General features: G+C 45.3%; 1 protein-coding gene across 2 annotated transcripts; it reads left to right on the top strand.

Moving 5' to 3' along the window:
• Positions 1–1,572: 1,572 nt before the first annotated feature.
• Positions 1,573–22,872, top strand: si:dkey-225f5.4. 2 transcript variants are annotated; one of them, XM_042003823.1, is made up of 9 exons: positions 1,573–1,604; positions 1,746–1,839; positions 2,318–2,441; positions 2,515–2,672; positions 2,810–2,952; positions 3,029–3,206; positions 3,278–3,417; positions 3,499–3,664; positions 22,604–22,872. In XM_042003823.1, the coding sequence occupies exons 1-9, from the start codon at positions 1,588–1,590 to the stop codon at positions 22,667–22,669; spliced, it is 1,086 nt and encodes a 361-aa protein (XP_041859757.1). In that variant the 5' UTR covers positions 1,573–1,587; the 3' UTR covers positions 22,670–22,872. The 2 variants fall into 2 exon arrangements, with proteins under 2 accessions (XP_041859757.1, XP_041859749.1); XM_042003815.1 differs by lacking the exon at positions 1,573–1,604 and having other exon boundaries at positions 1,616–1,839.
• Positions 22,873–27,790: the final 4,918 nt, after the last annotated feature.

Below are 27,790 nucleotides of genomic sequence, written 5' to 3'. Positions count from 1 at the left end.
GTGATGATGGTGATGGTAATGATGACGGTGGTGATGATGATGGTGGTGATGATGATGATGGTGATGATAATGGTGATGGTGATGATGATGATGGTGAGGATGGTGATGGTGGTGATGATGATGGTGATGATGATGTTGGTGATGATGGTGGTGATGATGATGATGATGATGGTGAGGGTGAGGGTGATGATGATGGTGATGGTGGTGATGATGATGATGATGGTGATGATGTGATGATGATCGTGATGGTGAGGGTAGTGATGATGACGATGATGATGATGGTGATGAGGCTGGAAGAATTTTCCTCTCATGAAAAGATGAACTGGTTTTATCAGGATCAGCTTCCGGAAGGATTTCTCCGACGTCTGAGTTTACTGGAGTGTTTCCTTTCAGTTGTTGCACTTTTCTCCTAACCTGGAACTTTTCCTTCCGTCTGGAAAACTGCATCTCTTCCCTCAATGTTCCCGTTTTCCTGAAACACCAACGTCTCCCGTGGTGTTGATGGAAGTCGTGTGACCAGAAACTTTCCAGATCAAAGTGAGTCCGTGTTGAAGAGGAAGCGGTCAGACTGAATGTGGACAGGTTCTGGTTCTGGTTCAAGTCCAGGTGCTCTGCAGCATCTTCATCCTGCATCAACCCCCCCCCCACAAGTTGCCGGTTAGAATCTGTAAAGTACTAAACTCTGACATGTTAGTCCTGCAGTTTTTAACCCCACACTGACTCTGTCCCAGTCTAACGGTTCCAGGTCGGCCCGTCTAATGGTCCTGGATCAGTTCTGGCCCGGTCTAACGGTCCTTGGGTCGGTTCTGGCCCGGTCTAACAGCATGCTCTCTGATGTTACTGTAAACTGAACTGTGAAATAAAGTCGGTCTTGCTGTTTCTGCTCTGTGGTCTTTGTTCCATTTCTCTGTTTTTATTTATAATCTGCATGAGTCCATGTTGACACATAAACCGGAAACCGGCTGCAGATGGCGGCGGGTTCTGACCTGCAGGACAATCCCTACCGTTCACTTCTCCACGAGCATGAAGCTGACCACGATAACGGCCTTTCTCCTTAAAACTCTAATTAATGATCGATTAGACCATAATTATTACAGCAAAATTTCATTAAACTGTTCGTCATTCACAAAAACAATGTAAAAACATTCCTGAATTCACATAATTACAGCCTTTTTTTTCTGATTCATTTGGAAAAAAATTCTATTTTCTGTTTTTATATATATATATTTATATATATATATATATTTATATGATCTTGTTAAAAGTGAATTAAGACTTTTTTTTAAGAATGTTTTGAATCCAGAAAAAAACTAAATGAAGCAAAACTTATTAAATATGTTGATAAATATTTTAAGTTGTTTTTAATGTGTTTATATTAATATATTTTCTAGAAAAATATATTCATCTCATTCAGAAATTTATTTTCATTCTTTAAAATCATGATTTTACTTTTGGCCACAAGGTGTCGCTGCTGTCTCATCGCCTTTATTTTTCTTTTGGACGTATTCTATTGGTTAAATGCAGTACACGTCACAGCGAGGCGTCCAACCAGATGGCTGGTAGAAGCGCGGACATTTGAAAAGGAAAATGGCGGACGTGCGAACGTAAGTTTCCCTGGATCGGAATATTTCTGTCTGAGACGCTGATGAACGCTCACAACCGAGATTCGGTTCATGATGAGGGAAATGATTCAGAGCGCGAGCTCCTGGCGCGCGGCTGTTTGTGATGTTTGTTTGTTTACTCAGAGTTCTGCAGCGCTGTGACCCGGTTCTGCTGGAGCCCTGCGGAGACTCGGAGCCGGACTGTGCGGAGGCAGGCGGAATGGTCCTCTTCCTCACGGTCAGTCTGACTTATCTTGTCGGAACCAGGTTAAACCAGAACCAGACTAACGGACCGTCCAGGTCCGGAGCAGAAACCAGAGGAAGCTGGAAACAGCCGCTGGTTTAGTTTCTTCCCCTCCACCATGTCTCCAGTTCTGGTTCCGGTTCTGGTTCTGGTTGCGGTCTGATCTGCTTCAGATCAGGCTGCTTCAGCTCCTGACTCTAAACCTGGACTAAAACCTCTCTGGATCCGGTCTGAGATGCTGACTCCTGCAGACCTTCATGCTGTTTTACTCTGTTTCTAAATGATCCGCTAAAGTTTCTAAACATCTTTCCATGATCTGTTTCATATGATCAATCAGTCCATTGATCTGTCTGGACAAGGCCACTTCATCAGGACCCGGTCCAGACAAACCCTGGTCCGGACTGAAACCGGAAGCTGTCTAATGTTTCCGGATCATTTCAGTGACCCTGAACGTCTCTGTGTGTGTGCTCAGGACAGTCGGCGTGTTCAGAAGGTTTTGTGGCGTCAGCTGTTTGTTCTGGACTCGATGATGTCATTACTGGAAGGTCTGGAGTCTGCCCAGCAACTGATGACGCAACCCCGCCCCCCCCAACCAGGTACAACACAGACACAGGAGAAAGGTGTGTGTTTTTCTGATTCAGCCACAACACCTGTGTTTATGCGTGTCAGAGGGTGGAGCTCGGGACAGGTGGAAGTCTCTGAAGGTGGACATGAGGATGATGGAGGAGGAGACGGAGACGCTGCTCAGGTCTCTGCAGGACCGGGTCCAGCAGGTCCATGAGAGACGAAACACCCTGATACAGCTGGTCCAGCAGATACGCAGCAAGGTACGCACACACACACACACACAAGTACACACACACACACCAAGGTACTCATTTGTTTATCATCTGTTACCATGGAGACCATTTCCCTTGTGATTGAAGTCCTCCACCCTTCCTGCTCTCCTCCTTTCCTCCTTCAGAAGGAACATCATGACCATCTGCAGTCGTCTCTCCTGAAGTCCCAGAATGCCCTGCGGTCATGTGACCGCCAGCTGACCCAGCTAAAGGCGGAGTCAGAGGCAGTGTTCAGTCAGCTGATTGGCTGGCAGCAGCTCAGAGACCAGTGAGTGTGATGAGGTCACATGACCCGTTTCAGCCGCTCTGATTGGCCACTAACTCTGCTTCCTGTGGACCGTCAGGCTGCAGCTGCTCGTCTCTGCTTCACAGGACGTCATGGAGATCAGCCTGATCACCTTCGACCAATCAGAGCTGTGTGTGGAGCTCAGGCCACGCCCCTCCTCCAGCCTGTCCACCAATCAGCTGGAGCCGCTGAGGCTGAAGATTAGCTGGAGTCACGACGACCGCTTCAGACTGCAGGTAACACACTGCTCCTCTTCATCTTCCTCTTCCTCATCCTCCATCAGTTAACAGGAAGTGATGTCATGCAGGTGGAGGAGGGGACATCAGGTCTGGTGGAGGACTGCGTGGCAGGCAGGTGGGCGGAGCTTAGTGCTGCCCTGCAGGAGGTCCTGCAGAGCTACGCGGGTCAGGCTGAGATGCTGTCTGAGATCCAGGTCCTGAGGTCCAGGTGAGGCTGCCCACCTGTCAGTCAGTCTGACATCAGCTGTTTGATCAGCTGTGTGTGATGGTTAAACGGTCCGTGTTGCAGCTTCGCCATCGACTGGCGTCCGTCTCAGCGGCATGCTGGTCTACCTGAAGACGGCGTCGCTGGTGTGTCACCTGCAGGTGGAGGGAGGGGTACCCGGGCGGCGGGCGGGCTCGCCTGCTGTCCGGTGCGGCGGGACGGACACCCGGTGGACACGTCAGGACTGAAGTTAACCCCGGGACCTGGTCCAGGTCCAGGTCTTGGCCTGCTTGGTTTTCCCAGAGGCTGGGGACTCCGACTAAGGAATGAATCTAATTACTTAGATGGTTTGTGGTTAATAATCCGGCCGACGGTCGTGGTGGTGACAATGTGGTATACACAGAAAAGACATTAGTCGCTTTCCGACTTGTAGAACCTTTTGCAGTTCCTATAACTCTTTTCAGGAACCAGCGGTTTTTTCGTGCATTCCGACCATATAGGAACTAGGGACCAAAGCCCCCAGTTCCTATAACCATTTTAGATCCTGCTCCGAGGCAGGGTCTGAAGCGGGGTTCTATAGGAACCCTCATGACGTAGGTGTTTGGTGACTGGTAGCTCCGCCCCTTGCCAGATTTCCGCATTTTGTGTCCCCGCCACATTTAAAAAACACGGTTGCACATACGGACAAAAACAACAACAGAGCAAGCGATAAATGGACCGACGAGGAGGTCGAAGCTCTTCTGACCGTCTACGCCACAGAGGATTTTCAGAGAGGTTTTGAAGGTTCACAGCGAAATATAAAAATATTCCTGACGATCAGCTCTCAGTCAGAGAACGCGGGATAACGCGAAGCAGCGCACGTAGAAAACTCACACAAGACTACAAATAAATTAAGGACCACGACAACCGGAGCGGGACGAACCGAACAAACAGTAAATTGGACAGCTTGTACCACCGACATGTTTACTCGGGCAACGCCGCAGCAAATGACTCCTGTGTGCGGCAGGAAAAGCCAGTGTGATATGCAGCATATACACACACATGTACATAGTTATTTTTGCTCTGCTGTATTCACTATAAAAAATAAATGACTTTGTAAAGAGTCTGAAGTTTTCAGTTTGTGTCTGTTAGATGTGCTTTGGCCACATCTATAAAATATTAGCTAATAAAAATATTGAGTATTATTAACTTATCACAGCTATGAAATATTAAATAATCCATCTTTGGTCGCTACATTTTAAGTCTTATCCTGGGTGTAAATTACGTTAGTTTATCAACTTTATATATGCTCCATACCACCAGAACGAAGTTTATATCATGTTTAACCACGATCTGACACAGAATTACATCACCTGTAAACATTGCACCACCTTTTGATATTTTTACCTTCATATACTCTAAATCTGTGTGACTATGTCCCTCATAATTCTAAACCATAACTCAGTCACAAGAGAGAAAACCCTTCAGTGACGGATTACTCCTCCACCTTTCTACTGATGATTCCATAAAACGACACAAAGCTTCATAGCAGATGATGAGGATCCTTTATTCTTAAACATAACACACACACACCAAAAAAAATGAAAAAAAAAAAAATGAAATGATGCATTTATTTTCTAGGGAACATTTTCTCTTTAAATGTGTACTATCATGTATACATGTATGTTCTGGTCTGTGGAACTTCCAGAAACATGAGTCCTCTATATGAAGAGGAGTGGTTGTCATTAGCTGGAAGGCAGGAAGTAAAGCATCCAGGCTGTTCTCCATCTCCTTCAGTACCTGCAGCAGGTGGTTGTGTCCATCCTCTCCAGTGCAGCTTCAGGCGGCCACAGATGTATTGAAATGTCTCCCTGGTGTAACGGGGAGAGCGTGTTGTGGTACAGGAATTAGCTCAGTTAGCCGGATAAAGCTGCCACAAAGTTGACAAACTCACAGCGACACTGGTACTGAAGATTCCACAGTGCGTGCTCTTTAATAAAAGGACATTCGTCAACCATATAAAGCCCGGTTGGACGGCTACTGTCTCATCATACATAAATAAAACAGCGCCACACAACACGTCCGTCACAACAAATGGGAAAAAGAAAGGAAAAGAGCCGAGCTCCCTAAAATGTCCGTCTGCAGTCCAAGCGTTCGCAAGACGATCTCCCGTCTTCTCGAAGTATCTTGATGACGTCATCATTAGAAGACGACCAAGAGAAGTCTTAAAGGGCCATTCCACAAATACAACTGTTACATTACCCCCCTGGTGAAAAAAGGCTGTCCCCAGCCGTACACAACAAGGGAACAGACTAATCACTAAGTGTTTCCATACATGGACAAACATCTTAAGACCTTTTAGCCAAACAGGGTGAATGACAGCATAATACTGAAACATCTGGCATACATGAGAGAGTCCCACACAGTGGAATGACTAACTAAAATGCACAAAAAAATGCCAAAAAATGAAAATTCACAGATACACACATTCAACATGAAATCTCCATTTTCTGTAAATTGCTTTTTCCTAAGATTTTTTTTTATTTTTTTTTATTTTTTTTATATAACAGTCAAAATAACTTTACAACAAAACCAACAAAAAGATGTTTCCACATGACACGAATTGTGCAGAAAATTCAAACCACTGGCACATTTTACAAGAAGCCAAAAGTGATAAACATCTTAACGTCACTAGAAGTCAAGTCTGTTCGTGTGATGAGGGTTAGTCCACCTATTGACTGACCAACCAGACGTAACTCTGGGTGCATGTCTCTGCCTGAGGTTATAAACATTAGTCCGATTATGTGTCTCATCAGCCGAAAATGAGTCCCTCCTGGCAGGGTTCTGAATCCTGTCATCACTTTCACATGTAGGGCTCTGGGCAGAAAAACAAAGGTCAGGGACAGTGACGGCGATGTGTTTAGGAGAGGGCAACGCGTCTGAAACATTCGTATTATCCACTCCCTCCAAGTCTGAACAGTTTGAGTCCCGACTCACCAGAGTGGGAAAAGATTCACTGTCCTCCAAAGCATCATCCAGTGTTGTGTGTGGTATGTGCCTAGCACGCTTGATGTTTGAGGCTGTGTTCCACGTATAGAACGGTAGCATGTTTGCCACATGGAAAACTCCAACCTCTTCTCCTGTGTCTACCCTTGTAAGGCAATAGTTAACACTAGATGCCTTTGTTGTGGAATTTTTAGTTATCAAAGATCACACACTAAGTGAGAATCGAACAAAGTAGTTTTATTAAGAGCCGGCCGGCAATGAGAGTCACACAGTCAAAGGAGTTTGTCTGCGAGAGTCTGCCAGATACAAGTGAGCTTAGTTAATATACCAGGCATGAGCTGATAACATCACAGTAGGAGGTCATTGTTTTAAATTTCTCACATAGCTGTTAACAAATGTTACGGAGTGAAGGGTGCAAAGGAGGAAGCTCATTAAACTCTCAACATCTGTTGAGGGGATGAGAGAGGGGGGAAGGTGTGAGAAGGAGTTCTTATCTAGATACACAGACATACAAAGTGTAACCTACAAACTATAAGGGTATATATTGTAAATTTTCCATTACAATCCACCCCTTTGATTAAAATGCAACATATTAATCACACATAAAGAGGTTAAATTTTCCAAAGAGATTGATAGATCTTCCACAGTCCATGCTAGTTCCCCAACCCCCACCAGGGCAAAGCCATCCTAAATCCTTTCATCTGTGGAGAGAAGATACCGCGTTTAACACGATGGGGGTGATGAAAGGGTTCAGGAAAAGGCCGCAATGTACCATTTGGGGTTAGAGTAAACGCAGAGACATCAGGGAGCAGATAAGCCAGATAACATGTTCCAGACCAATTGACAGGAAGGTAAATATAAGAGTGTCTGCCACATGTCCAAACCATGTTCTGAGGACATCCAAAGCCGGTATCTGATGGGATATAAGACCAAATGGTGTTAAGAACAGAATTATTGTACATAGGAAGGTCAGGAAAAGGTAAGAGAGCTGTAAGGTTAAACACAACAACTCCTGAGGCCCACTCTGTAGAGGGAGAACTATCAGGGAATAAATCACGAGGATTTAAAGTGAACGGGTCAGAGCGTTTGGGGCAAGGTGAGGATATACATGAGGCTGAAATGATACGCTGACAACCTAGAGTGTGTCCTAAAAAGAATAGTGCATCTGTCCCATTTCGCTGAAAACAAAGAGGTGGAGAAGAATATGGATTTGTACGATCCCTTAAGCGGAAGACAGTTCTGGATGAAACACAAGTGGAGTTTGTGTTGCTGGAAAACTCAGCTGGTCTCCTCCAGGAGAGGGGAGGGCGCTGGTGTGGCCAAGTAATGTTCCTAGGGTGTAATCTATTACCCATGATCAGAGTCCACAAAGTGGTATTCAAAGGGACTGGATATGGAATAAAAACTGATTGAGTGGGTGTGGCATGCGGCACCAGTCCACAAACATAGCAACTGTCATTTGTCAATTTATGAGCAGACAAATTGGCAACTTGCCACCAAAGATTCTCAGTGTGATCATGATGCTGAAGGATGTGGTTATCTCGGCGGTGCCTCCTGAGGAGGGTGCTTCTGTCCCCTGCAGTCGTCTGGCGGGTTGGGACGAAGCTGGGGTGCGTTGTGTCAGGTGAGGTCCGGTTGGATCCAGGTACCAGAGGAGGGAGGTGATAAGGATGAAGAGGATGACGCACGACCATCCCCTCACGGCAGTCTGGGTGTACTTCATGTTGTCCCGTGGAGAATGGACCATCTCGCACGGGGCTGACCTCAGGGATTATTCTGCCCTGTGGTTGAGAGGTCAGCTGGAGTTGGGGTACTTTGAAACCTTCTACAGTGGGACGCGTGAATCCACGTGGACCTTTCAGCGACCTTCACGGCTGTATGAGTGACCAACAGGACCTGGAAGGGACCCAGCCACCTTTTAGACCGCCAGTGCTTTCTCCTCGTCTCTCGAACCAAGATCCAATCTCCCGGAACCAAGGAGTGAAGCAGATCTGATGCTGGGCGTGGCAGGGCCTCTTTCACCACACTCTGCACCTGTGAGAGAACTTTGGACAGATTTTGACAATAAGCAAGCATGTTACTTTCACAGTATGTGGTAGACACGGAGAGTCCTGGAGGATCCAGACCAGTGTAGGGAGGTCTGCCAAACAGAATCTCAAATGGACTAAGATTTGTCCGGGCACGTTTCCTCATTCTCATGTGCATAAGAATGAGTGGGAGGGCTTTTGGCCAAGACAGTCCTGTTTCTTCACAACATTTAGCCAACTTACCTTTTAAAGTGGCGTTCTCTCTTTCAATTGCTCCGCCTGATTGCGGGTGATAAGCACAATGAGTCTTAAGCTGGAACCCCAATAGTCCACTTACCTCTTTCAGGGCCGCATTTACAAAGTGTGAACCATTGTCAGATGAGACCTTAACTGGAATCCCCCATCTTGGAATGATTTCGGTCACCAGAGCCTTAGCCACGACTGAACTTGTGGCATGCTTTGCTGGAAAAGCTTCAACCCACTTTGACCACATGTCTACCATAACTAGACAATATTTCTTACCTTCTGCAGGTGTTAACTCAATGAAATCCATCATCAAATGATCAAAAGGCTGATTAGGTGGTGTATGACCAGCTGGAGGGCAGGCAAGAGGGCGGGCGGTGTTATAGCCTGCACAGATCAAACATTTTTTGCAGTAATTTTCAGCCACCACAGTGAAGCCTTTTGTGAACCACAGAGATGTTGTGGAAGATACCATCCCCCCTTTTGACACATGGTCCAACCCATGTGACAACTTAGCAAACCAGGGGAAGAAATGGCGAGGAAGGCAAGGTTTTCCATCAACAGAGCGCCATACACCTGCAGAATCAGGGGTGCAGGAGTTAGCCTTCCAGACAGAGCGTTCCTCTGGAGTAGAAAAAGACTGGATGTCCTGCAGAGAACAGGGAGGAGAGTGATCCTCTTCTGTGAGAGGAGAAGAGGTGAGAATGTGCGGCGAGGCTGACAGAGCTGCCTGCTTAGCAGCCTGGTCGGCCAAGGCGTTGCCACGGGCAACAGAGGAAGTGTCTTAGTGTGAGCTTGACATTTCACTACAGCGACATCTGAAGGAAGAAGAATAGCGTCAAGGAGAGCCGCAACCTGTGTGGAGTTCAAAATAGGCTTACCATCAGATTTCAAAAAATTACGGTGACGCCACAACGCACCAAAGTCATGAACTACACCAAAGGCGTAACGCGAATCGGTATACACAGTCAGGGACTTACCTTGTGCGAATTTACAGGCCTCAGTGAGAGCAACAAGTTCAGCTGTCTGAGCAGAGAATTGTGAAGGGAGGGAGCCAGAGAAGAGAACCTGATGCTCATCACAGACAGCAAAACCCACTCTGTTCTTACCAGAATGGTCTCTGAAGGAGGAGCCATCACAAAAAAGAATGAGATCAGAGTTAAGAAGAGGCTCATCAGATAAATCTGGTCTCGGAGTGCAGATTTCAGACAGAACAGTCTCACAACAGTGATGAACACCATCTTCTGCGGTAGGAAGAAGAGTGGCAGGGTTAAGTGATGTACACCGTTTCATAGTGATGTTAGGCATATCGAGAAGAACTGTGGTGTATCTCAGCCATCTAGCTGCAGACAGATGAGAAGTCTTTTGTTCGAGCAAAATGATGGATACAGAATGAGGAACAAAAACAGTTAGCTCACTGTATCCCACAATGTCACGTGATGCAAGTACAGCCTTCTCACATGCAGCCACAGCTCTCAGACAGCCAGGAAGCCCGCAGCAACAGAGTCGAGCTTGGAAGAGTAATAGGCCACCGGGCGCTTGTGAGAGCCGTGCTGTTGAAGGAGAACAGAAGACATGAAACCATGTTTTTCATCAACAAACTGAAAGAAAGGTTTGGCTGGTTCTGGCAGAGCCAGGGCTGGAGCAGAACACAGCGCTTGTTTCACAGACAGGAAAGCCTGCTCAGCCTCCGGGGTCCAGAAGAAATGGTCATGAGCAGATAGATTCTTACCATGTATACAGGAAGTCAGGGGGGCCTCAAGTTCAGAAAAATGTGGAATAAAGGCCCGACAAAACCCTACCATACCTAGAAATGACATCAGCTGTTTCTTGGTAACAGGTTTTGGTGCTTTCTGAATGGCCTCAATCCGTTTAGGGGTCAGGGCCTTGGTGGTGGCAGAAATGTGATGCCCTAGAAAGATGACTTGAGGCTGGCAGAACTGTAGTTTACGCAGACTGGCTTTATGACCCTCAGAATGAAGATGGAGGAGGAGGGCCAGGTGTGGCTTCCTCACACAAGGAGCAGAGGACAGCAGAGCAGAAGGTCATCAACGTAAGTTAATAAAACTACGCCCTGTGGAAGCTGCAAAGAAGAAAGAGAATCTCTTAGTACCTCATTGGTAGATTGTGGGGGACTCACAGTACCCCTGGGGAAGCCGGGGTCCAAGTGTATAGGTTTCCCATTGAACTCAAAAGCGAACCAGAATTGGCTGTCTGGCTGAACAGGAACAGACGTAAAAGCATTTGCCAGATCTACCACGGAGAAATGTGTAGCAGTAGGAGGAATCTGCGACACGATGGTGTGGGGGTTGGGCATCATAGGGGGCCCGTGAAATAACTGCTTTATTGACAGCTTGGAGATCTTGGACAAAACGCCAGTCAGGTTTGGCTGGTGGTTTACGTGGTTTCATGATTGGGAAAATAGGAGTGCGAACAGGTGAATTTGGACAAGAAACAACAATACCACTCCTAAGATGTGAATTGAAGACGGTGTAATACCCTCCAAAGCTTCAGGTTTGAGAGGATATTGCTTCTGGACAGGGGCGGTAGTCAGATTTCGGAGTGATGATTACTGGGGGGGGCGTTCTTAACCAGGCCCACATCATGGGGAGAGGTAGCCCACAAATCAGAGGGAACCTGAGAGAGGGCTGGGGGAACAGGTGGGCAAGGTGAGTCAGCAGATAAACATGTCGAAAATCATCATCTACCAACTGAACACTTTTCTGGCAATGAATTCACAGAGAGCATGCTCTGCTTAAACACACCCAGCCTTGGAGAAAACAAACTGCTGAGTCATGAGTGGATTTCCACTGAGTACTCTCTGAGAAGCAGTAGCAACAAAGGGGGCCCAAATCCATTCCACTCAGTCGAGTGGACTTGGAAAGAGACACGTGTGGGTGTGTGTGAAGTTTAAACAACTTCTGTTGGTCAGAGGTTAGTGAGACAGACAAAACACACATACTTTCATTCCAAAACATACATGTCACAGTCAGTTTGTCAGAGCAGTCCCTAAAAAAGATTTTTTCATACTGCTGATCTGGCCATCAGGACAGATGTAGGATGTGCAATGTAAATCCCTCTCCCCATCCCATCACTCTGCCCCAGGGGAGACTCTGGCTCCTGCAGAGGGACAGCCAATGGTGAAGAAAGAGGGGAGCTTCCCATTTTCCACTGATAAGCATAGCAGGGAGCTCTTGGGCTATATTTAACCATCATTAAATCTTTTCCATCCAGTGTCAGAAGATGAACATGATATGGTCAGCCCCTGAGACCCAGAGGAAGGAAATCTGAATTCCCAGTTTGCACATCAGATCACGGCCCAGTAAATTTACAGGACAAAACTTTGGACAAAAGAAAGGAATGTGTAAATGGATGCTCACCTTGTACTGAGCAGGTTAAAGGTACCCGGTGAATTTTTCTTTGTCATGATGGCCTCCAGCCAGACACAGAAATAACAGTCTTACCACTGAGTGGTGGTATGGGATTTAGGGTTGCCTGTCTTAAGAACTGAGTGAGTTGCAACACTGTCAAACCATAAAAGAAACTGGTTGATTATTTACAGGACAATGTAAACAAAGGAAAAACGTTTATAAGCTATAGCAGCTAAATGAGTGTATGTGTGGTGTATGTGTGTGTGTGCATTTCACTTCCCTCAACCAGTTGCTGCAGCGAAAACTGTGGTGGGTGGAGAAAAAAGCTCCTCTGGAGTCCTGTCTCCCGGGTCCGCCCCTCAGTCAGCCTGCTGGTATTCCTTTCTGGTGGGTGGGCCCATTATCCTGAGGGCAGTTATCCTTCCAGTGTCCATATTGGCCACAGCGATGACACGGCCCATGTCGTTGTTGGGCAGTTATCCTTCCAGTGTCCATATTGGTCCAGCGATGACACGTCCCACGCTGTTGTTGGTTGCCGCCCCTCTCTCGTCTTCCTCTGCCCCTTCCTCTGCCTCTCCTATCCCTATTGGATTGTGGCTGATTTTGGGAGGTGAACAGAGTCAGGGCTGTTGACATCTGTTTTTCTTTCTTGGATTCAGCTTTTTTCTTGTTTTCATCCATGTCAGGAAGATTTTTAGCATGTTCCATGATTTCAGAGGGGGGACCAAGGGCGATAAACCAATATGGGGCCGGTGGGTCCTGATACTTCCACCATGGGGGCACTAAAAACCTCAGTGTCTTCATCTTCAGCAGTATTTTGTCCCAAAAATAGGCCCTTGCAGTCTGTCCAAATTTGTAGAAAGGGGAGGTTGCTGACAACCTCCGGTCCGTAGATCTTCCCGGACTTGGTACGTGAAGGGCTGGTCATGTCTGCTGACGGTCTTTCGGTTCCCCCTGTAGCTTGGCCATGGTTGGAGTCAGCGGGACCCGATGTCTCATCTCTCCGTCGGTCCTCTGGATGACGCTGCTGAGGCTGCTGGGGCTGCTGTAACACCGGGGGACAGGAGTCCAGATCTGGATTCCACCTTCAGCGCCTGTAATCGTTCCTGCAGTGAACGATATGGAGAGGGTTGTGAATGCCCTAAATTATTATTTATATTGTGGAGGTGCACTAGGCAGGGATGCATTATCCCTCCTGTTTTCCTATATCTCCAGTTCATATCTAATCCCCCCACCCATTTCTTTAGTATTAGCTTTCCTAACCCTACATTCACTCTCATTCTTCCACATTTCAATGCATTTATTATGCCGTTCCCACTTCTCTACATCCGTCGCCTTGATTTTCTTTTTTTTCTTTTTCTCATCCCAGTCCTTCTGTGCTGCCTCATTCAGCTTATCTAATTCCTTCTTACTCAAACTCCCGTTCTCTGGAAAAACCATGTTTCTTTGTCCAGTAAGTCATGCAGTCCGTGTAGTCAGGTCCATATTTCTTTTTTCATATCTCTTAAAATTTGGGAGTCTCATTTACTCTCCTTCCCCGTCACAGCTGTGTTTCCCATTATGCAGCTAGGACGTCTCCTTGCTGGATTTTTCTTCTTCGAGGAGCCCAAACTCAGGCACAAAATTGACTAAAACGCCTATTATTACCACCGAAGTTTTCACCTCAGTGCCGGACTAACTCTACTCTACCGCAATAGAATAGTAATCTACCTTGCCTCACAAGATAGCGGGACCCTGCGAAAAGGAGCAGTAAATGGGAGTCTGATATGAAAACTTCTCACCGTGTGTGATTCTGGATGCTGCTCCACATGCAGACTTCGTTCTGGATATCAGTGGTGCCTGAACGGAGTTCCTCCGCCGTCCCCTGATGGTAAGGCTGACCCAGGGGCTGAAGTATCCTTCAGGATGATCAATCACGGGTTCTGGTCCTCCGGTCAGTCACTCAAGATATCCTGTTCGTGACGCCAAATTGTTGTGGAATTTTTAGTTATCAAAGATCACACACTAAGTGAGAATCGAACAAAGTAGTTTTATTAAGAGCCGGCCGGCAATGAGAGTCACACAGTCAAAGGAGTTTGTCTGCGAGAGTCTGCCAGATACAAGTGAGCTTAGTTAATATACCAGGCATGAGCTGATAACATCACAGTAGGAGGTCATTGTTTTAAATTTCTCACATAGCTGTTAACAAATGTTACGGAGTGAAGGGTGCAAAGGAGGAAGCTCATTAAACTCTCAACATCTGTTGAGGGGATGAGAGAGGGGGGAAGGTGTGAGAAGGAGTTCTTATCTAGATACACAGACATACAAAGTGTAACCTACAAACTATAAGGGTATATATTGTAAATTTTCCATTACACCTTTCAAGAAATACGGTAGGGACCCGTGTAAAGCGGAGCTAGTTTAGCTGTGAAATTAGCTTGCGCGTCCTGATCTGGGATGGGATCTTACTCTGACAAGATCTCCAATGTTGTAAGAGATGTCACGACGTCTCAAATCATAGTAATGTTTTTGACGCTTGTGGCTGTCAGAGAGTACCGCACGTGCATGCTCATGAGCTTCCTGAAGGGAAACTTTCAAGCTTTCTGTATAGGGAATGTTTGGCTCATCCACTCCATTCACAGAAGGCAGAGTGATGAGATCAAGAGGAGTCTCTAGCTCACGACCATACTGCATCATAGATGGGCTGAGACCTGTGCTCTCATGAGGAGCTGTCCTTAAAGCGAAACAAATCTGGGGAATGAATTTATCCCAGGAAGTGTGCTTGTCGTTCACATAAGCTCTTATGGCTGTCTTCAATGTGCGATTAACGCGTTCAGTGGCATTAGTCTGAGGGTGATATGCCAGTAGTCAGTCTGTGGTCCGTTCCCAGTACTGAAACAACATGTTCAAACAACTCACTGACAAAAGGTGTCCCCCTATCAGAAATGAGGTGGGAGGGTGAACCGTGACGGGCAAAAATGTCACTTACAAACTTTTTAGCAGCGACTTGAGCTGTAGCTTCCCTAACTGCACTCACTTCAACCCACTTGGAAAAGTAGTCTACGAACACAAGGATGTAGGCATTTCCATTCGTCGTACGAGGGAGTGGACCAATGTAATCCACACCTGTGTACTCCCAAGTTCTTTGTGGTTCAATGGGGATCATGAGGCCAGCTTTTTTTCTTTGGCTAGGCTTCGTGGTTTGGCAAGCAATACAAGAGACCACGTACGTTTTCACGTCTGCGGACATTTGTGGCCAAAAGAATCTGAGCCTTAGGCGCGCCAAAGTTTTTGCAACACCCAAGTGACCAGCTGTGGGATGATCATGGTAATACTGAAGTAAGGAACCGCGCATGGCAGTTGGAGCAAAGAGTTTCAACTGTTTTAGTGGGTGTAGGCCACATTTTGTTTTTGGGTCATTGAAATAGAGGAGGCCATCCTGAATAGTGTATTGGCTGAGGCTCTGGTTCACACCAGTACTGTGTTCGCCTCCCTCTAACTGACGGACCAACATGCCAGTGACCGGGTCGTCAAGTTGCAGCTGGCGGATCTGGGGCCGATCTGTAAATGTCACAGAGGGCAAGGTGCGAAGATCCAGGCTACCAAGCACGGCATAAGGCGGCAAAAGGTCCATGGGCATGTCCACCTCCGGGAGGGGGTTACGTGAAAGGGCATCGGGCACCTTGTTACGTTCACCCGGTTTGTGAACCACATTAAAGTCAAAATCTTGCAGACGGAGCGACCAGCGAGCCAGTCTGCCAGTTGGGTTGGGGCGTGACATCAGCCATTTAGGACTGCTGTGATCCGTGAAAATGGTCACATGAAGCCCTTCAACATAAGGTCTGAAATGTTCTAAGGCCCATATAACTGCAAGACACTCCTTCTCTGGAGTGGAGTAGGGTTTTTCTGATTTGTGCAGAGCACGGCTAGCATACGCCACTGCCACATCTCTTCCGTCATCGTCCCTCTGCATTAAAGCAGCTCCAAGCCCAGCATCACATGCGTCTGTGTGAATGAAGAATGGGCGCCCAAAGTCCGGGAATCTGAGGACAGGGGCCGAGGTGATGGCTGTCTTAAGGAGGGCCATGGCTGTGTGACACTTGCTGTCCCAGCTGAACACGGCTTCTTTTTTTGTTAGGGCAAAAAGTGGCTCAGCGATCCGCGCATAACCTTGCACAAACCGACGGTAGTAACCTGTCAAGCCGAGAAATTGCCTGACCTGTTTCACCGAAGTTGGGGTCGCAAACTCCAACACTGCTCTCACTTTTTCCGGATCAGGATGGATGCCTGATGTGGAAACACGGTAACCAAGAAAGGTAAGGTCGCTGAGGCAGAACTGACATTTGTTCAGTTTCAAAGAGAGACCCGCTGACTGAAGCCTGTCCAGGACCTCTTTCAGATCCACCAGGTGCTGTTCAAAAGTAGGAGAGGCTACAACAATATCATCAAGATAGACGGCACAAGATTTATAGATGAGACCAGCTAAAACGTTGTTCATGAGCCTCTGGAATGTCGCCGGAGCGTTGCAAAGCCCAAAGGGAAGAACCTTAAACTGAAAGAGACCACAATGTGTGATAAAAGCGGTCATTGGTTTAGACTCCTCTGCAATGGGAACCTGCCAGTAACCCCTTGCTAGGTCTAAAGTCGTGATAAATTTCCCCCTGGACAGGAAATCCAAAGAGTCGTCCACACGTGGCAGTGGGTAAGAGTCTTTTACAGTTAACTGATTTAGACCACGAAAGTCAACACAGAATCGCGGTTCACGTGGGGGATTGGTAACGATGACTACCGGAGCAGCCCACGGTCCTGATGCCGGTTCAATGATCTCTTCGTTTAGCATATTCTGCACTTGTTCCTCAATGATCTTTTTTTTCACAGGTGAGGTGCGGTAGGGTGGGAGATTAATGGGTCTGGCATTTCCAACGGTGATAACATGTTCCGCCTTGCTAGTACGTCCAACGTGGCCATCAAATAGATTGCTGTAGGTTTCAAGAAGCTTTAGCATTTCTGCCTTTTGAGCAGTGTCTAAGTTAGCACTATCAACTTTATCGTGAAGTGACGTCTTTGAAGCGTCCTGTAGCGTCATTGCACCGCATCGAAGTCCGCTGCCTCTAAACCACCATCATCAAAATCATCAAGACAGGGTGATTTTTCATCAATGGCCACCGTTCTGGTCGGCACATGAATAGTCAGAGAGGTGCGCATCATGAAGTCCATTCCAAGGACTAAAGGAGAAGAAAGTTCACGGATTACTACAAACCTCTGATAAACTTTTTTTTTCATAAATCCTATGGTTAACCACACAGTCCCTAGTGGGTCACAAGCTGTGCTGTTTGCAAGCTTAATAGGCGGGGTTGTCCATTGGTTCTGTAAAGGCTGATTCTGGGTCCATTCAGGCACCAAGTCTGCATTTACTGCAGAGGGAGAGGCTCCTGTGTCAAGCGTAGCCTCTAAAACTGCTCCTTTAAAGTTCACCTTAACTTTGAATGGGGTGTTCCATGAAGATTGTGAAGTGTCATCCTCCACATGATTAAGCGTGGCCTGGTCACATCAGGTTTGTGGTAATGAGGGAGGCAAAGTTATTGTCTGGGGGGAGGGTTGCCTCTGTAAAACGACCTCCCCCCTTGTGAGTTTCCCTGTTTCCTCCTACCTAGTCGCGTCTCATTCACAGAGGTGCCACTATCTGTTCCAGAAGGGACCGGACCAGGAGTTTGATGCGACACAGGCACCTGAAGCGGTTCGTTTGGGGCCTGAGGGTGATGAGAACCCTGATAGTTTGTGGAGCAATTGGGGCAGGTGCGAGATGTGAAACCTGGCATTGAGCATTTGAAGCAGTAGGGTCCCCCTTCAGTTCTACCTTTCGGGTGAAGACCGGGCGGATGAGAGGTATTTGGACCAAGGACAGCGTAGGCTCATGAGCTCGCAGCAGCAGTTCAATGATAGATTTAACACGAGCGCCATATAATGCTACTCTGAACTTCTCTAGTGTATGTTTACAAATTAGTTCAATTTGGTCTTGCTCTGAAGGCGGGTTTCTCAGCCGTTTGAACTCGTTGAGTAAGTGGGCAACAAAAGTAGGGAGGGGCTCTTCTGGGCCCTGTCTACGGTCAAGGATACCTCTTAAAATGCGTTCCTGATTGTCAACAGGTAGAAAGACCGTTCTAAAGAGTTCACAAAACTCTGCCCAAGTGGCAATGTGAGATTTGAGCACACTGAACCATTTTCTAGGCTCCTTACCCAGAAAGCGTGGTAACTCGCTGAGTATTTGAGTGTCAGATAAAACTAGAGAGGACTGGTAAGTATTGACTAGCTGTAGCCATTCTTCTGGATGGATGACTCCATCATTTGTGAAGACTGGCGGTTCTAGTTTAGCTTGGTGCAGCGCCGCCGCAAGGACTCTAGTTGTGTTGACTAAGTCAACTGGATCAGACCTGGAGGTGGGACTCAGGTTTCAGGGTCTGAGTGGAATAAGGGGTCCCAGTCCGTATATAATTTGGCCTTTCATTGTAAAGATCTGTCATATAGGGCGTTGAAGAAGCAGCTGGGAAAGGGGGGGCAGAATGACAGGGGGGGCCTGAGTCACCTGAATTAGTCTGGTTAGACCAGCGTTTCAAAATGTCTTTTTGAAGGTCAAGTGAGTCGTGGAGGCATTGTTGAAGCATTTCAACCTCTGCTTGTAAGCTCTGCACTTTATGTTCCAGGTTAGCAGGAGTCTGTCTTCGGACATTTAAACCATGTAAACCAAATCATCAAAAGGGTCGTTGAAGTCAGGATGAGTGGCCATAATGACTAGTTATTTAGCTGAAATATCCTCAAAAATATCAGTAAGTAGGAAAAGTTGAGTAAACTCACAGGAATGTGTAACCACTTTTAAAGATGATTGGTTCACCTTACAAATTCCCCACAGGAGTGAGAGAGAAAGTTTCAAAACATGGGCCACATACTTTACACAGTGGCAGTAAATAACAAAAACAGCAGAAAATTAGCCCACCCAGTACGATGGCATTTCTCACATATTGAATCAAAATTGTTCAACTTCAATAGAAATAAATGCAAAAGATTAAGTAAACAGGATATGTCACAGTTATTATTCACTTTAGTTCGTTTTCTATGTCCTTTCACTAATGTGTCCTCTTTTTTTTTTTTCAAAAATCCTCACTTACTTGGCGAAAGAGACCATACCAGAAACAATGGCGTGAGAAGATGGCGGTCCGGTGAATGCGAGTGCAGCCGCGTGGCGATGAAGAGGAGAGAAAGAGAGGCCGAATCCAAGCTGCCACTCAGCAAGCTCGAAACCCAGGTTAAACTGAAGATATCTGCCGTGTAGACGGTAAAATGGACGAAGAACATGGTTTGGTGGTGTAGAACTCCAACAGGAATCCGTGTTTTCCTACTGTCGGCAGATCCGATTGTGTGTGTTCCAGCGGTGATCAGAGGACTCCGACCTGTAGTCAGCTAGCATGTAGCACCACGTGCGGGATGAAAAGCTCTCGTCCTCCCGACTAGTTTGTGCTGGAATATTCTCCCGAAAACTTGCCGTCACCACACGAGGAAGAGAAGGTCCAAAAAAAACGTTCCAACGCCAATTTGTAATGGCGAGTGAGGGTCTGAGGAAAAAATAATGTTTGGGCGCCAATTTGTAACGGGGAGAGCGTGTTGTGGTACAGGAATTAGCTCAGTTAGCCGGATAAAGCTGCCACAAAGTTGACAAACTCACAGCGACACTGGTACTGAAGATTCCACAGTGCGTGCTCTTTAATAAAAGGACATTCGTCAACCATATAAAGCCCGGTTGGACGGCTACTGTCTCATCATACATAAATAAAACAGCGCCACACAACACGTCCGTCACAACAAATGGGAAAAAGAAAGGAAAAGAGCCGAGCTCCCTAAAATGTCCGTCTGCAGTCCAAGCGTTCGCAAGACGATCTCCCGTCTTCTCGAAGTATCTTGATGACGTCATCATTAGAAGACGACCAAGAGAAGTCTTAAAGGGCCATTCCACAAATACAACTGTTACACTGGACATACAGAAATTCTCTATCTACTGCTCATCGGTAAAACTGAGAACAACCTTTTCCCACTAGTTATCAGCTTTGCTCCGGACCAGCCGGACGGTGAGGAGGTTCAATGAGCTGCAGCAACGTCTGAAACAGAACACGAGTTACAATAAACCCGCCGTCTGAAATATTTACTTATTGTAATCTGCTCAACACAGACAGTAGAAAACCGTCTGAAATGTTTACTCATAAGACACGTATACAATCGCTGCACGTTTAATAAGTTAAACTTACACGTCGTCTCCTTTGTCTGCGGCGGATCTCCTGCCGCTGGATTCTTCATCTTCTGACTTTCAGGAGTCTTCCAGCCTCGACGTGAGACGCCTGGTTGTATCGTCCATCAGTAACATCTCCATCAAGCAGAGCATGAACACTACGATCTCTTCCTTCTCCATATTAGCTTGCCGTGTTGTTTTGTTTTTAGCGGGTTTTGTTTTGTTGTTATGTGGCGCTAAAGTCACACGTCACTGTCGCAGACGTATGCGTCACATCGGTCCCGCTACCGCCCCCAACTCATGTACGAATGCAACAGTTCCCCTGGAGAAGGTAGTTCTTAGAACTAAGACAGTTATTAGAACTGCGTTCTTAGAACTTCTCTGTCGGAATGCGCCTATTACTACCACAGGAACGAGAGACAGAATTCAAATCAGAGATCAGAACGGAAATAAACAAATGGAGAACGAATGAGAGTAAACGTGGCTGCAGATGTGGCTCTTCCCGTTCAGCCGGCTGTATTCCTCGGCGGTCTTCCGGCTTGCATCGATCTGGTTCGCCTCTCAGCTCGGGCAGCGGCGGGCCGGTGCAGCGATCCGGCTCATTCATCCGCTGAGAGGGTCTCAGAGGTCCGTTTGGACAACATTTAGCAGCTGTTAACCCAAAGACATGGACCAAGTGTGTGGTCTCCCAGTAATACCACTGCTGGCCAGTTTCCTGTTCCTTCCCACCACGGACCCACGGTCAGCTGAGTCAGGTTTACATGGGTGGTCTGGTGCTTGTGAAGAGACGGATTTTTTCAGGGGGGAGAAACTTGTGGTGTTTTAAGGTGGTGGCTGTGTGGTGATGTATTTCTCATCCAGTAAGGAGATGAGTTTACTTTTAGTTCCTTTCATCATCGCTAGTTCCGGCGGAGGGCTCGCGTTGCAGGGGGAGGGATCTGAGGAAATGTGTGGGAGGAAGTTGATAAGCATCTTTAACAACTTAACCGTGTCGTCAACACGGAGATCTCCAAGTTTTAATATATTCACCCGAGTCCAAGTTTTAAAACCTGGTCTGTTAGGACAGAGTCTGGACAAGGCTTGGACATTGCAGGACTGAGGGGAGGGGTCTGTGTTCTAGGAGCTGATGAGCTTCCCTCATATATTTAAAGTGAACGAGTTTCTAGTGGGTTATCTGTGATGTTTAACATATTTATGAGTTCAGGTTCAGGATGTGGCCTTCCACCTGAATCCAGGACGGTTTCATCGTCTGCAGCCCAGGAGCCCTAACCCACCCTTCTCCACTGGCTAACGGAGTGGATCTTTTTATTCTTCAAGCTTTATTATTCCACAATTTTATTAAATTTAAGTCTATTTTAGTGGACGAAGGAATCAAATAACAGACATTAACATTAGAAACTCGGCTCTAGTAACGTCTGAAAAAATACATTTAACTGCATTTCAATTTAAAACAGAAACAGAAAACATCCCTGGTCCAGAACGGTCAGAGCTCAAGTTAAAGAGGCATTTTCAGTCCTTTAACCAGCAGCTGCAGCTGTTCTCTGGTTCAGAGTCTACAACATGTTCCAGAACTTTCTACATGTTCTCCTCCACACGCTTCAAGCTAGGCTTAGCTTCGTAGCTAAGTGGTTAGCAGCGCTAACGTAGCTAAGTGGTTAGCAGCGCTAACGTAGCTACGTTGTTAGCAGTGCTAACGTAGCTACGTTGTTAGCAGCGCTAACGTAGCTAAGTGGTTAGCAGCGCTAACGTAGCTAAGTGGTTAGCAGCGCTAACGTAACTACGTTGTTAGCAGCGCTAACGTAGCTAAATGGTTAGCAGCGCTAACGTAGCTACGTTGTTAGCAGCGCTAACATAGCTAAGTGGTTAGCAGCGCTAACGTAGCTAAGTGGTTAGCAGCGCTAACGTAGCTGCGTTGTTAGCAGCGCTAATGTAGCTAAGTGGTTAGCAGCGCTAACGTAGCTACGTTGTTAGCAGCGCTAACGTAGCTAAATGGTTAGCAGCGCTAACGTAGCTACGTTGTTAGCAGCGCTAACGTAGCTAAGTGGTTAGCAGCGCTAACGTAGCTACGTTGTTAGCAGCGCTAACGTAGCTACGTTGTTAGCAGCACTCTGAGGTGTGCACCAGTTCAATCGGTTTTCCAGAAAACGTGCACTGACAAACGTTCCGCGTTGTTTGCAACACAAACTGCGAGTAAATCCGTGAAATGTTTTATAATGAATTAATCGTAATTAATGCGTTAAAGTCCCAGCCCTGGTGTTTTCATGACCTCTTCATCATGTGATGATGACGATGATGTGTTTGTGTTTCAGCCTCAGAAAGCCGACCTCAGTCTGACCGAGTGGTTGGTTTTTCTCTGCAGCAGTTCGCTCGTCTGATGGACAGCCACCCTTCATCCTCTTCCTCCTCCTCACCTGTCCAGCAGGTGTCAGCGTGTCGCCTCGCTTAAAACCTTCGATCAGAACACGACTTTTCTCTTGTTCGTCTTTTCCTTCAGCTCTTTTCTCCTTTCTGTTCACCTGTTTTTGTCTGTGACTAAAATGTAAATAAAGGTTTCATAGAGCATCGGGCCTGTCAGGAAACAGTTTCTTTCCTCAAACAGAAAAATGCTCCAGACTTTCCAGGGAAATATTTCAAACACCAGAATTCTGGAATGTGTCACACACTAAATCCAAGATCTAAAAAATGAAATGAAGATTTTTAATGATACAGAAAATAATAAATACACCAGAGGGGTATTGCACGAAACCAAGATAAGGAATTAAGCCGGGATATGTTGGTTATCCTGGCTGAATTTAAGTCGGTTGCATGAAAGCAGCTCAAACTAATCCCGGCCAAGTTACTGTGGTGATTTATCCGCTGCAGCTAGCCTGCTCCAGACCAGGCTAACTGCTCAGGCTAAGATTAATCCTAGCGAGTCACCTGCATGTCCAACGTCAATTCTGTGAGGAATTAATGTGTTTTACAGCATGTCCATGGTCTTCCTAAGTATGGCGCATCATTTTAATCATCCAGTATTAAAATATTACATATACAGTCCCTGTACATTTAATCCAAATCTGTTCGTAATCGCAACAGCCTTTTTATATGGATTCGAGTTGCAGTATTATTACTCAGGCCAAGTGTTATATTGCTATGCTAATGAAGACTGCTCGTCAAAGTGCTGTCAGAGGTTTTATAAATATGTGTTTTATTGCATTAATTGAGATTACAAAACACAGCGGATGAGGTTACAAAGGTGTATTCAAAGGAATCCGTGACGAGGACAATGTAGAATATTCAGGTCCAACTCCCCTTCACCTGTTCCCTCTTCATAATGGCTTGCCCTTTTCGGAGGATGTGCTGGACGAGGAAGCCCGCATCCTCAGAAGAGCATTCAGACGTGAACGAGTCTTCGGGGGCACTATTATATTTGATTGTGTTCCATGTGCAGTAGAATTGCAGTACGTGATGTACCTTGTATGAAGCGGACAGTTTCTGTGGCTGGGACAGAGTCAGTTATTGTCCCTCCCTGGATCCCCTCCATCACTGGCCTCCCTTTATTTAAATGGAGGCCAGTTCCTCTGCTGGAGTCACATCCTGGCTTGGTGGGTCGCCCCCTGTGCCAGTTCTATTGGCCTTTTTTTAACTGCTACAATCATACAGACATTGAACATGTCAGCAGACACCTCATCTATTCACCTCATTTGTTCACTGTTATCTACTTTGGAGTCACTTACCAGCCTGCAAAATGTTCTTATATTTAATTTTTTCTTGCTGCCAGGTCCTTTTATGGCCAGACAGGTTTGTCCTTTATGAAGGACAGAAAGATAAAATAGATAAAAACGTTACATGAGGAAAATAGATTAAATGACACATTGTGGATAATTGTTTGCACCTAATCATACTCTACATTTCCTGAGTAACATGCACCTGCTTGTCACTCTTAAAGTATACAACAGTTAGTGGATTTGAAAACTAATCCTTTAATTGTAGCCTAATTATGACAGTTCCAGTGGAGCACTGTTTATTAATTGTACAGTTTTTGACTACTTACGCATTGAGCCGGTCGGCTATTGTCTGCCAGGCTCTCTCGCGTTCTTTACTTATGGCATTGGTATTGCCTTTTTTCCTTATAATATCCTTAACTTCGTCAGAGAACTCCGTCAGGAGCTGTTGTTCAGCGGCCGTGACGTAGGACGCGCGACTTTTATCCATTTCCCCATCGGTGATTCTGTGAGCGATCGCGAGGTCTGCTTCAGTATGCCGTGCACACGCACTTATCCTAACTATCTTCACCTGGCTTAACCTAGCCGCACCTTCTCATCCTGGCTCAGCAAACGTGCAACCAATTAAGCCAGGATAGGCCGCGCAAGCTAGGTCAAGCTGGGCTTGCTTAATTACCTGGATTTCTTTATTCTGGTTTCGTGCAATACCCCTCAGGGCTGCCAAAGGTTTCCTATTTTAATCAGATTAACCACCTTTTACAAACGAATCAGATTAAACACCGTTTTCAAACGAATCCGATTAGCCACCGTTTACAAACGAATCAGATTAACCACCGTTTACAAACGAATCAGATTAACCACCGTTTACAAACGAATCAGATTAACCACCGTTTACAAATTAATCAGATTAACCACCGTTTAGAAATGAATCAGATTAACCACCGTTTACAAACGAATCAGATTAACCACCGTTTACAAACGAATCAGATTAACCACCGTTTACAAACGAATCAGATTAACCACCGTTTACAAACGAATCAGATTAACCACCGTTTAGAAAAGAATCAGATTAACCACCGTTTACAAACGAATCAGATTAACCACCGTTTAGAAATGAATCAGATTAACCACCGTTTAGAAATGAATCAGATTAACCACCGTTTACAAACGAATGAGATTAACCACCGTTTACGAACGAATCAGATTAACCACCGTTTACGAACGAATCAGATTAACCACCGTTTACAAACGAATCAGATTAACCACCTTTTACAAAAGAATCAGATTAACCACCGTTTAGAAATGAATCAGATTAACCACCTTTTACAAATGAATCAGATTAACCACCTTTTACAAACGAATCAGATTAACCACCTTTTACAAAAGAATCAGATTAACCACCGTTTAGAAATGAATCAGATTAACCACCTTTTACAAATGAATCAGATTAACCACCTTTTACAAACGAATCAGATTAACCACCTTTTACAAATGAATCAGATTAACCACCTTTTACAAACGAATCAGATTAAACACCGTTTTCAAACGAATCCGATTAGCCACCGTTTACAAACGAATCAGATTAACCACCGTTTACAAACGAATCAGATTAACCACCGTTTACAAATTAATCAGATTAACCACCGTTTAGAAATGAATCAGATTAACCACCGTTTACAAACGAATCAGATTAACCACCGTTTACAAACGAATCAGATTAACCACCGTTTAGAAATGAATCAGATTAACCACCGTTTACAAACGAATCAGATTAACCACCGTTTAGAAATGAATCAGATTAACCACCGTTTACAAACGAATCAGATTAACCACCGTTTAGAAATGAATCAGATTAACCACCGTTTAGAAATGAATCAGATTAACCACCGTTTACAAACGAATGAGATTAACCACCGTTTACGAACGAATCAGATTAACCACCGTTTACGAACGAATCAGATTAACCACCGTTTACAAACGAATCAGATTAACCACCTTTTACAAAAGAATCAGATTAACCACCGTTTAGAAATGAATCAGATTAACCACCTTTTACAAATGAATCAGATTAACCACCTTTTACAAACGAATCAGATTAACCACCTTTTACAAAAGAATCAGATTAACCACCGTTTAGAAATGAATCAGATTAACCACCTTTTACAAATGAATCAGATTAACCACCTTTTACAAACGAATCAGATTAACCACCTTTTACAAAAGAATCAGATTAACCACCGTTTAGAAATGAATCAGATTAACCACCTTTTACAAATGAATCAGATTAACCACCTTTTACAAATGAATCAGATTAACCACCTTTTACAAATGAATCAGATTAACCACCTTTTACAAACGAATCAGATTAAACACCGTTTTCAAACGAATCCGATTAGCCACCGTTTACAAACGAATCAGATTAACCACCGTTTAGAAATGAATCAGATTAACCACCGTTTACAAACGAATCAGATTAACCACCGTTTACAAACGAATCAGATTAACCACCGTTTAGAAATGAATCAGATTAACCACCGTTTACAAACGAATCAGATTAACCACCGTTTAGAAATGAATCAGATTAACCACCGTTTACAAACGAATCAGATTAACCACCGTTTAGAAATGAATCAGATTAACCACCGTTTAGAAATGAATCAGATTAACCACCGTTTACAAACGAATGAGATTAACCACCGTTTACGAACGAATCAGATTAACCACCGTTTACGAACGAATCAGATTAACCACCGTTTACAAACGAATCAGATTAACCACCTTTTACAAAAGAATCAGATTAACCACCGTTTAGAAATGAATCAGATTAACCACCTTTTACAAATGAATCAGATTAACCACCTTTTACAAACGAATCAGATTAACCACCTTTTACAAAAGAATCAGATTAACCACCGTTTAGAAATGAATCAGATTAACCACCTTTTACAAATGAATCAGATTAACCACCTTTTACAAATGAATCAGATTAACCACCTTTTACAAACGAATCAGATTAACCACCGTTTACAAACGAATCAGATTAACCACCTTTTACAAACGAATCAGATTTACCACCTTTTACAAACGAATCAGATTTACCACCTTTTACAAAAGAATCAGATTAACCACCGTTTAGAAATGAATCAGATTAACCACCGTTTAGAAATGAATCAGATTAACCACCTTTTACAAATGAATCAGATTAACCACCTTTTACAAAAGAATCAGATTTACCACCTTTTACAAAAGAATCAGATTAACCACCGTTTAGAAATTAATCAGATTAACCACCGTTTAGAAATGAATCAGATTAACCACCGTTTAGAAATGAATCAGATTAACCACCGTTTAGAAATGAATCAGATTAACCACCTTTTACAAATGAATCAGATTAACCACCGTTTACAAACGAATCAGATTAACCACCGTTTACAAACAAATCAGATTAACCACCGTTTACAAATGAATCAGATTAAGCAGACTGAGACTGAGCTTTACTTGGGCTTTCCTTCACTTTTCTGCATTAGATCATCACTTTAGTTGGAATAATTGGTTCATTTTTACATAAATAATCCAGCCGCCCTTTTCCCTGTCGGTGCTCCTGCCTGGCCCCCCAGCAGAACGTTTCTAGACCCGGCCCTGCATAACTGAAGCATAAACCCTGTCCACCGCCAGCCAGCTACTGTGTTAGAGAAGGTCCTGCTCTGGTTTACATCTCAGAACCTGGTCATAGTTTCTTTCATGGTCCCTCAACGATCAGACCTGAGTCTCCAACATCTGCAGGAGCAACGG

Source organism: Melanotaenia boesemani, chromosome 2, assembly GCF_017639745.1.
Source record: "Melanotaenia boesemani isolate fMelBoe1 chromosome 2, fMelBoe1.pri, whole genome shotgun sequence".
Classification (NCBI taxonomy): Eukaryota; Metazoa; Chordata; class Actinopteri; order Atheriniformes; family Melanotaeniidae; genus Melanotaenia; species Melanotaenia boesemani.
The sequence above is the reverse complement of the archived record's forward strand: the minus strand, read 5'-3'. Positions and strand labels throughout refer to the sequence as shown.

Coding starts and splice junctions, on each gene's coding strand:
- si:dkey-225f5.4 (XM_042003815.1), top strand. CDS start 1,726: ATGTTTGTTTGTTTACTCAGAGTTCTGCAGCGCTGTGACCCGGTTCTG. Junction 2,442..2,514: donor ACCCCGCCCCCCCCAACCAG/GTACAACACAGA, acceptor TATGCGTGTCAG/AGGGTGGAGCTCGGGACAGG. Junction 3,207..3,277: donor ACGACCGCTTCAGACTGCAG/GTAACACACTGC, acceptor GATGTCATGCAG/GTGGAGGAGGGGACATCAGG.